This window comes from Microcebus murinus, chromosome 31 (genome assembly GCF_040939455.1).
Source record: "Microcebus murinus isolate Inina chromosome 31, M.murinus_Inina_mat1.0, whole genome shotgun sequence".
NCBI lineage: Eukaryota > Metazoa > Chordata > Mammalia > Primates > Cheirogaleidae > Microcebus > Microcebus murinus.
Window position 1 is genome coordinate 4,500,806 of NC_134134.1, and position 12,531 is coordinate 4,513,336.

At 38.0% G+C, this 12,531-nt stretch overlaps 1 protein-coding gene across 1 annotated transcript in view; it reads right to left on the reverse strand.

Moving 5' to 3' along the window:
• The window catches only part of LOC142865692 (uncharacterized), a 51,913-nt gene extending 40,578 nt beyond the window's left edge, over window positions 1-11,335 (reverse strand). The window contains 1 exon segment of the mRNA XM_075998886.1: window positions 11,287-11,335. Coding sequence (XP_075855001.1) covers window positions 11,287-11,335 — 49 coding nt within the window.
• Window positions 11,336-12,531: the final 1,196 nt, after the last annotated feature.

A 12,531-nucleotide genomic window follows, 5' to 3' on the forward strand; every position in this document is an offset into this window, starting at 1 on the left:
TTATTAGCAATTTATTAGATATATAGCATGCAAATATTTTCTCCCATTCTCTAGGTTGTCTGTTTGCTCTAGTTATACTTTTAATGGCTGTGTAGAAGCTTTTTAGTTTGAGGAGTCCTGATTTATTTATTTTTGTTGGTGATGTGATTGCTTTGGGGTATTCTTCATAAATTCTTTGTCTAGGCTGAAGTATGTAAGAATATTTTCAACATTTTCTTCTAGAATTCTTATGGTTTCATGCCATAGGATTAAGTCTTTCATCCATTGTGAGTTGATTTTTGTGAGAAATGAGAGGTGTGGATCCTGTTTCACTCTTCTACATGTGGCTATCCAATTTTCACTGAACCATTGATTCAAAAAGTATTCCTTTCCCCAATACACATTCTTGTCTTCTATTACATGGTGATATGAGAATGGTTTTATGTCTGGGATCTCAGTTCTGTTCCTTTGTTCTATGTCCTGTTCTTTTGACAGTGCTATGTTGTTTTGGTTATGATAGTCTTGTACTATAGCTTAAAGTCTGGTAAACGGATGCCTCTTAATTTGTTCATTTCTCTTAATGTTGTTTTTGTTTTATTGTGTCTTCTCTGTTCTATGAATTATAGAATTACTTTTACTAAATCTGAAAAAAAATGATGTTATTATTTTAACATGGATTGTATTGAATCTGTAGATTACTTTGGGTAGTATATACATTTTAACAATGTTGATTCTGCTTATCTATGACCATGGAATTCCTTTCCGTATGTTTCTATTCTCTTCTATTTCCTTCCTCGTTTTGTAATTCTCCCTGTAGAAGTCCTTCTCATCCTTAGTAAATATATTCCTATGTATTTCATTTACTTTGTTACAATTATCAAAGGTATGCATCTTTGATTTGGTTCTCAGTTTCACAGTTGTTGACCTGTGTGAAAGTTACTGATCTGTGTGTACATTGATTTTGTAAGCTGAGACTTGGCTGAACTTATTTATCAACTCCAGTAGCTTTAGGCAGAAACTTTGGTGTTGCTAAGATCATTAATCTGTAAAGAGTGATGGTTTGACCTTTTCTATTCTGATCAAGATTTCCTTAATTTCCTTCTCTTGCCAGATGCTCTGGCTAAGATTTCCAGTACTATCTTGAAAAGAACATAGAGGGATATATTATCTGTTTATAAGCAGGAATGCTTTCAATTTTTCCCTGTTCAGTGTGAGATTGACTGTGGGTTTGTGATATGAGAATTTTATCATTTTGAGGTAAGTCCCCTCAATGCCCATCTTGTTAAGCATTCTTACATCTAAGAGGCCTGATTTTGTCAAATTCTTTTTCTGTGTCTCAAATCTACCTTGTTAAGGAATTGGTAGAATCAATATTGTTCAAATGTCAATATTACCTAAAGTGATCTACAGAATTAATGCAATCCTCATCAAAGTACCACCATTGTGGTTTACTGAGAGGATTATATGGTCTTTGTTTTCACTTCCCCTTTATGTATATAGTTACATTTATAGATTTTCCTACATTTAATCATGCCTACATCTCTGGGATGAAGCCAACATATTCATAATAGATTATTTTTTTAAAGATCAGGGGAATTTGATTTTTTGTGTGTCTTAGTTTTTTTTTTTAATTTCATCATATTATTGGGATACAAATATTGTTAAGGTTAGATATATTGCCTTTACCACCCACTCCCTGCCGAGTCAGACCTTCTAGCACTTCCAACCTCCCGGTTTTGTGCATTGCACTTATGATGTAAGTACACACTCATCCTCTCCTCCCTCCTGCCTCACACCCAATGAATATTTTATTTTTTTTTTACTTTTTGCTTACATTTTATATCTTTGCCTCTCCCTAGAAAGAGTTAGAGGTATGCCCTTCAAAATGCTAACCACATCCCTAAAAGGTGAGTCCACCCCCAACCCCCGAATCCCTGGTAAACACTATCACAATTTGAGCACCATAATTTTTATCAGTCAGTACCAATTTGATGGCAAGTACAAATGGAACCCACTTTCCTAATCTTTTGTCAACTCACTTGGGATAATGGGCTTAAGCTTATTCCAGGATAGTATAAGTGGTTCTAGCTTTCTGTCGTTTTCTAGAATTGAGTAATATCCCATTGTAAATGTATACCAAAGTTTAATTATTCACTCATGAATTGATGGGCACTTGGGTTGTTTCCATATACTTACAACAGTGAATTGTGCTGTCATAAACATTCAAGTGCAGATGTCTTTATAACAGAATGTCTTATGCTCTTTGGAGTATATGTGACAAAGTCCAACACGCCTTTGTGATACATACTCTTAACAAAATAGACATAGGCTTCTCATACCTCAAATTGATCAAGTCCATTTATGACAAACCCATTGCCAATATCATTCTGAATGGGGAAAGATTGAAACCATTCCCTCTTTGAACTGGAACTAGACAAGGATGTTGACTATCTCCTTTTCTATTGAACATAGTGCTCAAAGTCCTAGCCATAGCAATCAGGCAAGAGTGGGGTATTAAGGGCATCCAAATGGGAGCAGATGAGATCAAACTATTGCTCTTCAGCAATGATATATTATACCCAGGCAACCCCATGTATTCATCCAAGAGACTCCGGGATTTGATAAATGAATTTGGAAAAGTTTCAGGTTACAAAATCAATATATACAAATCAGAAGCATTCATATATGCCAAGAATCATCAAACAGAAACTCAAATCAAAAGCACAATACCTTTTACTATAGCCCCAAAGGAAATTAAATATCTAGGAGTATATTTAATGAAAGATATGAAAGACTTATATAAGGAGAACTGTGAGACACTAAAGAAGGAAATTGTAGAACATGTAAACAGGTGGAAAAATCTACCTTGTTAAGGAATTGGTAGAATCAATATTGTTCAAATGTCAATATTACCTAAAGTGATCTACAGAATTAATGCAATCCTCATCAAAGTACCACCATCGTGGTTTACTAATCTAGAAAAAATAATTCTTCACTTTCTATGGAACCAGAAAAACCTTCTATAGCCAAAGAATCTTTAGTAAAAAGAACAAACTGGGAGGCATCAGTCTTCCTGACATCAAGATGTACTATAAAGCAATAGTAGTTAGTTATATTATAAATAGTACTATAAATGATAGTAGTTAAATCAGCCTGGTATTGGCACAAGAACACAATCATCAATATTTGGAATACAACTGAGATTCCAGGGATGAAACCATCTGCGTACAGTAACCTCATCTTTGATAAAGCAGACAAAAATATGCAATGATGAAAATACTCTCTCTTCAATAAATGGTGCTGGGAAAACTGGATAGCTACATGGACAAGATTGAATCAGATTTCCTACCTCCCACCTCTCACAAAATATCCACTCAAGATGGATAACAGATTTAAACCTAAGGCATGCAACCTTAAGAATCCTAGAAGAAGATGTTCAGAAAATCCTATCAGACATAGGTATAGGAGACTGCAAGATCTCACTTTCAATAATAAGTACAAAGATTTGATAGAAGATCAATAAGAAAACAGATAATGAGAAAAACATTATAGACCATTTAGATGTAAAAGACATTTTCAGAGCTCTTCAGTCCACAGAGGCAGAATACACAATAGTTTCAATCATACATGGCAAATGCTATTAGGACACTTAAGTCTTATCAAATTGAAGAAGACTAAAAATATACAACATATATTTTGTGACAAAAATAAAGTGGAACTAGAAATCAAAAGCAAAACATAAACTGGCTAATAGAAAAATATGTCAAGATTAAATACACTCTTCAAGGTATACATGCTCAATGGTCAGATAATTTAAAATTATTAAGATGTCAATACTATCCACAGTAATATACAAATTTAATGCAATGTCTATAATATTCCATTAATACTTGTTTTGGAGGTATATAAAAATAAATTCTAAAGTATGTTGGAACAATAAATACTGAGACGGTTTTAGAAAATACAAACACAGACATTGCATTTCTTGATTTGAAAACAAATCTACAGGAATAAAAGCAACATGGTCCTGGCACAAAAACAAATAATGAGATGAAAGAACACAGTGGAGAACCCTAAAATAAACCTTTGTGTCCATGATCAAATTACATTCCTCAAGATTACAATCACCACACAATGAAAAAGAAGAGTGCTTTCAACAAATATTGTGGAAAACTGTATATCTATGACAGAAAATAATGATGTTGGGCCATTTCCTTCCATGATACATAGAATATATTTTAATTGAATTAAATCCTTAATCATAAGAAATACAGTATAAAACTCTTAGAGGAAAATATAAAGGAAAGGTCATGATATTGATCCTAACACTGCTTTAGTAGATGTAACATCACATGAATATGTAATAAAAATGAAGAAAAAAATGAGATTGCATCAAACTTCAAAATTTCTGCACTAAGAAAAAACTTAGGAGAGTAAAAATGCTTCCTACAGAATGGGAAAAATAGATGGAAATCACATATTTCATAAGACTTAATATCCTGAATATATAAAAAAAAGACTACAATTCAACAACAAAAAGTGAATGGCTTGATAATTAAATGGATGATGGATTGATCTGGCATTTCTGCAAAGCAGGTCTACAATGGCCAAATGGAATTTGAAACCGTCCTCAAAATTATTAATGTTTTGAGAAATGCAAAGCAAAATAACAATGAGATATTACCTCATATCCATTACATTGAGAATTTTTAAATAAGTAAATATATATACACATATATACATACATATATATGGTGAGAATATAGATAAATTGAAAAGCTGCCATGGCATTCTGAATCTTGGATTCTAATATTATAAAAAATAGATATAGAAGTGATCAGAAATTTAAAATACATAAAGAGTAAAATGATTTGCATTTCCCTGATTATTAGAGATGTTGAGCATACTGTAATGAGATAGCACTTATCTCCCGTAAGAATGGCCTTTATCAATAAGTCCCCAAACAATAAATGTTGGCCTGGATGCGGAGAGATAGGAACATTCCTAAACTGCTGGTGGGAGTGCAAACTGGTTCAGCCTCTGTGGAAAGCAATATCGAGATACCTTAAAGCAATACAAGTAGATCTACCACATGATCCAGCAATTCCACTACTGGGCATCTACCCAAAAGATCAAAGACACTCTACAAATGGGACATCTGCACTCAAATATTTATTGCAGAAGAGTTCACAATCGCAAAGGTGTGGAAACAACCCAGGTGCCCATGAATACATGAGTGGATTAATAAAATGTGGTATATGTATACCATGGCATACCATTAAGTATTAAGAAACAATGGTGATATAGCACCTCTTGTATTTTCCTGGATAGACCTGGAACCCATTCTATAAGTGATGTATCTCAAGAATGGAAAAACAAGCACCACATGTACTCACCAGCAAATTGGTATTAACGGATCAACACTTAAATGGACATATAGGAATTTCATTTACCGGGTGTTGGGCAAGTAGGAGAAGGGAGCGGGGAAGGGGCAATATATATAACCTTAACATTTATACCCCTATAATATGCTGAAATTAAAAAAAAAATGAGCAAAATGAGCAATATGGTCGCAGGGGAATTATCCACTTGTTTTATCCCAAACAACAAAAATTTGGCAGCCATCCACAGAAAATTACATTTATCTGAATTGGGGGACTTAAATGGATGATCATTAAACCCTAGAGGGACCACAGATCTAGGAAGGTCATTTTCAATATTCAGGCTCTCATCCAGATGGCAAAATTAAGGACTCCTTGACCTCAATACAGAGTATAACATGAGTCAACCATCTGGGATACACAGAGACCTCAATGATTCCCTGTGACAAAGTTGGAGTGGTGCTGCTCATCCAGTGACTTTGGGAAAGACACACCTACATCCAGCCATGAAGGCAGGCCTGTATAAATTGGTCTTGCTATCATCTGTGAAGCAGACCTGTGACTCTGCTACAGTAGTCTCAACTACAGTCCATGTCCAGTTCTTTTAGTACGTAGATCCACATGGTGACCTGAAGGGAAAATTCCAAGGTACTCATTGGGAGCTGCACCCATCCACACAGCTGGTATCAGCCCCACCATATGCAGACTCACTATACAACCATGCCCTAGTTGGTGTCACACAGATCAAAATCCTGAAGGAAACCAGTTTACCCAGACACAAGAGAGGATTGAAAATGGCCCGAGTACTTCAGAAGTGACCCACCAAATGCAGACTCCACTGCAGAGCAAGGGGGAGCCTTGTTACCTAGCTACAGCAATGATCCAAAGAAAATCCAGAACCCTAAAGAAAACATCTTTTTTTTTGCCTTTTTTTTTTAATTTCGGCATATTATGGGGGTACAGATTATAAGGTTTCAATAAATGCCCATTTCCCCCTCTCCCCCCACAAGTCTGAGTCTCCATCATGACCATACCCCAGATGGTGCACATCTCACTCATTATGTATGTATATACCCACCCCCCTCCCACCTCCCGCCTGCCCAATACCCTATTACTGTAGTACCTATGTGTCCACTTAGGTGCTACTCAGTTAATACCAGTTTGCTAGAGAATATATCTGGTGCTTGTTTTTCCATTCTTGGGATACTTCACTTAGTAGTATGGGTTCCAGCTCTAACCAGGAATATATAAGATGTGCTATATCACTGTTGTTTCTTAGAGCTGAATAGTACTCCATGGTATACATATACCACATTTTAATAATCCATTTTTGGATTGATGGGCACTTGGGCTGTTTCCACAGCCTTGCAATTATGAATTGTGCTGCTATAAACATTCGAGTGCAGGTGTCTTTTTTGTAGAGTGTTATTGGATCATTTCGGTAGATGCCCAGAAATGGGATTGCTGGATCAAATGGTAGATTCACTTGTATCGCTTTAAGGTATCTCCATATTGCTTTCCACAGAGGTTGAACTAGTTTGCAGTCCCACCAGCAGTGTAGGAGTGTTCCTCTATCTCCGCAACCATGGCAGTATTTATTGTTTGGGGATTTTTTGACATAGGCTATTCTCACTGGGGTTAAGTGATATCTCATTGTAGTTTTGATTTGCATTTCTCTGATGATTACAGATGTTGAGCATTTTTTCATATGTTTGTTGGCCATTCTTCTGTCTTCCTTAGAAAAGTTTCTGTTCAAGCCCTTTGCCCACTTTTTACTGGGGTTATTTGATTTTTTCTTCCTGATTTTCGTGAGTTCTAAGTATATTCTGGTTATCAGTCCCTTATCGGATGTATAGGATGCAAAAATTTTCTCCCATTCTGTAGGTTGTCTGTTTACTTTCATGACTATTTCTTTGACTGTGCAGAAGCTTTGTAGTTTGATCATGTCCCATTTATTTATTTTTGTTGCTGCTGTGATTGCCTTTGGGGACTTCTTCATAAACTCTTTGCCCAGGCCGATGTCTAGGAGAGTGTTTCCAACTTTTTCCTCTAGAGTTCTAATAGTTTCATTCCTTAGGTTTAAGTCTGTTTTCCAGCGTGAGTTGGTTTTTGTGAGAGGTGAAAGGTGTGGGTCCTGTTTTAGCGTTCTACAGGTGGCTATCCAGTTTTCCCAGTACCATTTATTGAAAAGGGATTCTTTTCCCCAGCGTATGTTTTTGTCTGCTTTGTCAAAGATTAGATGGCTATATGAGGATGGTTTTATATCAGGATTCTCACATCTGTTCCACTGGTCAATATTCCTATTTTTGTGCCAATACCATATTGATTTAATTACTACAGCTTTGTAGTATAGTTTGATATCTGGCATATTAATGCCTCCCATTTTGTTTTTGTTGCCTAGAATTGCTCTTGATATTCGGGGTCTTCTTTGGTTCCATACGAAGCGTAAAATTATTTTTTCTATATCTATGAAGAATGCTGATGGGATTTTAATAGGTATTGCATTGAATCTGTAGATCAGTTTGGGTAGTATAGACATTTTGATGATATTGAGTCTGCTGATCCACGAGCATGGTATGGACTTCCATCTGTTTACAACCTCTGCTATTTCCTTCCTCAGTGTTTCATAGAGGAACAGTTCTCTCTATAGAGGTCTTTTACATCCTGGGTTAAGTATATTCCTAGGTACTTTAATTTCTTTGTTGCTATTGTGAAGGGAATTGAGTCTTTGATTTGGTTCTCAATTAGATTGTTGTTGGCGTATATGAATGCCTCTGATTTCTGTGTATTGATTTTGTATCCTGAGACTTTACTAAATTCATTGATCAGTTCCAGGAGTTTCTTGATTGAATCTTTGGGGTATTCTAGATACAATATCATATCATCAGCAAACAGTGAAAGTTTGGTCTCTTCTGCCCCTATTTGGATACCTTTGATTCCATTTTCCTGTCTGATTGCTGTAGCCAAGACTTCCAGCACTACGTTGAACAGAAGTGGAGATAGTGGGCAGCCTTGTCTGGTTCCAGTTCTAAGTGGGAATGATTTCAATTTTTCCCCATTCAGTATGATGTTGGCTATGGGTCTGTCATATATGGCTTGCATCATTTTTAAGTATGTCCCTTCTATGCCTATTTTCTTAAGTGTTCGTATCATGAAAGGGTGCTGAATTTTGTCAAAACCTTTCTCTGCATCTATTGAAAGAATCATGTGGTCTTTGTTTTTGCTTCTGTTTATGTGGTGAATTGCATTTATAGATTTATGTATGTTGAACCATCCCTGCATCCCTGTGATGAAGCCCACTTGGTTGTGGTGGATTATTTTTTCGATAAGTGTCTGGATTCAGTTAGCTAAGATTTTGTTGAAAATTTTTGCATCTATATTCATTAGGGATATTGGTCTGTAGTTTTCTTTTTTTGTTGCATCCTTTCCTGGTTTTGGTATCAGAGTAATATTCCCTTCATAAAAGGTGTCGGGGAGGTTTCTGTTCTTCTCGATGTTGTGGAATAGTTTCTGCAAGATAGGTACTAGTTCTTCTTTGTAAGTGTGGTAAAATTCAGGTGTGAAGCCATCTGGACCGGGACTTTTCTTTTTAGGGAGATTTTTAATTGCTGTTTCTATTTTAGCAGTTGAGATTGGTCTGTTCAGGAAATCTATTTCTTCTTGGTTGAGCCTAGGGAGGCTGTGTTTCTAGAAATTTGTCCATTTCCTCCACATTTTCCAGTTTTTGTGCATAAAGATTTTTGTAGTATTCATAAATTGTATCTTGTATCTCTTTGGGATCAGTTGTGATATCTCGTTTTTTATTCCTGATGGAGCTTATTAGAGATTTCTCTTTTCTACTTTTCGTTAGCTTAGCCAATGGTGTGTTGATTTTGTTTATTTTTTCAAAGAACCAAGTTTTTCTTTTATTAATCTCCTGAATAACTTACCTATTTTCAATTTCGTTTAGTTCTGATTTGATCTTGTTGATTTCACTTCTTCTGCTGGGTTTGGGGTTGGTCTCTTCTTCTTTTTCCAGCTCTTTGAGTCGTTCCATTAGATTGTCTATTTGTGATCTTCTTGACTTTTGGTTATCGGCATTTATGGAGATAAACTTTCCACTCAGAACTGCTTTAGCTGTGTCCCAGAGGATTTGATAACTTGCCTCTCCATTGTCATTTTCTTTACAGAATGTTTTTATTTCCGTCTTGATTTCTTCATTTATGAAGAAATCGTTTAGTGGGAGGTTGTTTACTTCCACGTTTTTGTGTAGAAATGTGAGTTTCTGTTAGGGTTGATTTCTAGTTTTCTTCCACTGTGATCTTAGAAGATACATGGTATGATTTCTATTTCTTTTAAATTTCTTGAGGTTTACTTTGTGTCCTAGGATATGGTCAATCTTAGAGAATGTCCCGTGAGCTGATGAGAAGAACATATATTCAGTGGATTTTGGGTAGAATGTTCTGTAGATGTGTGTCAGACCCAATTGTTCTAGAGTTTTGTGTAAGTCCATTATTTCTTTATTAATTTTCTGTTTGGAGGATCTGTCTTGTGCCGTCAGTGGGGTGTTGAAATCTCTGGTGATTATAGAGTTCCTATTAATCCATTTGCTTATCTCCAGTAAGGTTTGCTTTATGAATCTGGGTGCACCTAAGTTGGGTGCATATATATTTAAAATTGTTATCTCTTCTTGTTGGACTGTGCCCTTCACCATTATATAATGACCCTCTTTGTCTTTCACTACTTTTGTTGGTTTAAAAACTAAATCGCCTGAAATTAGAACTGCCACACCAGCCTTCTTTTGGCTTCTATTTACTTGGAATATTGATCTCCACCCTTTTATTTTTAATCTATATGCATCCTTGCAGGTTAGATGTGTTTCCTGAAGACAGCATATACTTGGCCTGTATTTTCTTGTCCATTCAGCCAGCCTGTGTGTCTTGAGTGGAGAGTTTAAGCCATTCACATTTATTGAGAGAACTGATAGGTAAGGTAGATTACTGATCATTCTGTTGGGTTGGATGTTGTTGCTATGATTTCTGTCTTGAGCCATTGTAATATCTGGCCTTTAATATCTCTGGGTTTTGGTTGTTTTTATATTCGTGGGTTATTATTATGATGTTCCGTGCGTAACGCTGTTTTAAGTACTTCTTGTAGGGCTGGTCTTGTCTTGGTGAATTCTCTGAGCCTTTGCTTGTCTGAGAATGTCTTTATTTCTCCTTCATATACGAAGCTTAGTTTTGCAGGGAATAATATTCTAGGCTGGGCATTGTTTTGTTTTAAAAGAGTGAGAATGGGGCCCCTGTCTCTCCTTGCTTGTAAAGTCTCATTAGAGAAGTCTGATGTTATTCGAATTGGCTTTCCCTTGTATGTCACTTGCTTCTTTTGTCTTATAGCTCTTAGAAGGGCCTCTTTAGTTGATACTTTGGTCAGTCTGATGACTGCATGTCGTGAAGTCTTCCTGTTTGCATTGAATCTCCCAGGGGTCCTCTGAGCTTCTTGAACTTGTATATTAAGATTTTGAGCAAGGCCTGGGAAATTTTCTTGTATTATATCTTCAAACAGCTTGTCCAACCCTTGAGTGTTGCCTTCTTCCCCTTCTTGTAACCCTATGACCTTTACATTAGGTTTCTTCACATAATCCCACAGCTCTTGTAGGCTTTGCTTTTTTCTCTTCTCTGCTCTATTTCTGTGATTGATTTATTTAATTGGAGGGTGTTATCTTCAAGCTCTGAGATTCTTTCTTCTGTTTCATCTACCCTGTTCTTGAGACTTTCCACTGTATTTTGTAGTTCCTTGAATTGATTCTTCATTTCCAGGAGTTCGGTTAAACTTTTCTTCATTGTGTCTATTTCTTTTTCCAAATCCTGGAGGCTTTTTGTGGTTTCTTTGTGTTGGTTATTGAGTTGTTGTTGCAGCTGGGTGAGTGTTCTTATGATCCACATACGAAATTCCTCTTCTGTCATATTCGTTGCCTGAATTTGGTTGGTGTCCATTTCTACGGGGCTGGTGCTCCTCTTTGGGGGTGTGTTTTCCGTTTGGTTCTTCATATTTCCTGAGTTCTTTCGCTGATTTCTTCCCATGTCGATCAGTTGTTATTTCTTTCCTTTAGGTTTTAGTTTGGGTATTCACACACCTTGTTCAATTTCTGAGGCATTAGGTGGTGTCTGTGGGTGAGATTGGACCACTCCCTGTATATTGAGTCAGTGGGTGCCGTGGAAAGGCTGTGCAGGATGCCGTCCCTGTCAGTAGGTGGCATTTGCTTGGCAGAATAGGCTATGCTGTTGATTTTGTGTCCTATTTCAGCTCTTGTTCTGGGCGGAGCTGGGTTGGGTAAGCCTGCCCTCAGGCAGTTAGCAGGGGTCAAAGTTCTGTTCTCTCCTTCCAGGAAAAGCTGTCAGGACGGGGCTGGAATGGTCCCGATCAGCCAGAAAGTCCGGGTGTGGGGGTGGGTTCTCTGAGACCCACAGTCTGGAGTGGGCCTCACTTCTTTCCATCCTCCCCAATTCCGCGGCTACTCCTGGGTCTCTGCCAGCAGGCCAGACCACAAGCCACCAGGCCTCCCCAGACTGTGATGCCGGCGGGGAGGTTCCCTGCACAGGAACACCACTTGTGCTGTGCACACGGCCTCCTTCTGAGAGGAGGGTTGCCCTCTAGGATGCTGATTCGCCCCTGGAGGCACACACACCTCAGTAGGCTGTTTACATATAATCCTTCTTTGCCCCAGGCAATGCTAGCCCTCGGTGCAGGGGATCTGGTCTGCAAGTCCGACCTCTGGGTCCCAGAGTTCAAACTGTATCCCCACCAGGGGGAGGATTTCCGGTCCCAATTCACCCACAGGGAACCCAAGCTGGGTCTATGTCTCTCAGCCTCTGAGTCGGCACCATTCTCCTGGGAACACCGTGCCAGCAACACCCAGGAGAGCTGGCAGGTAGGGAGCTCACAGTCTGAGTTCCCCTGAGTCAGCTGTAGGGTCCCAAAAGGGAAGGTCCCATTCCCTGGAGGTGCCTCTGGCTGGTGGCTGTATTGTCTCTCTGGGCAGCCGCGGGTAGGGTCGGTGGAGGGGAGGAGGAGGCAATATGGCGCCTGCCGCGCGGCTCGGGACTGTGCACACGGAAGTACCCGGAGGAAGTTGGGAACCCAGTTCCACGTCTGTTACAGGCTCACCGCTTGCTGGCGGTGGCTGACTCTG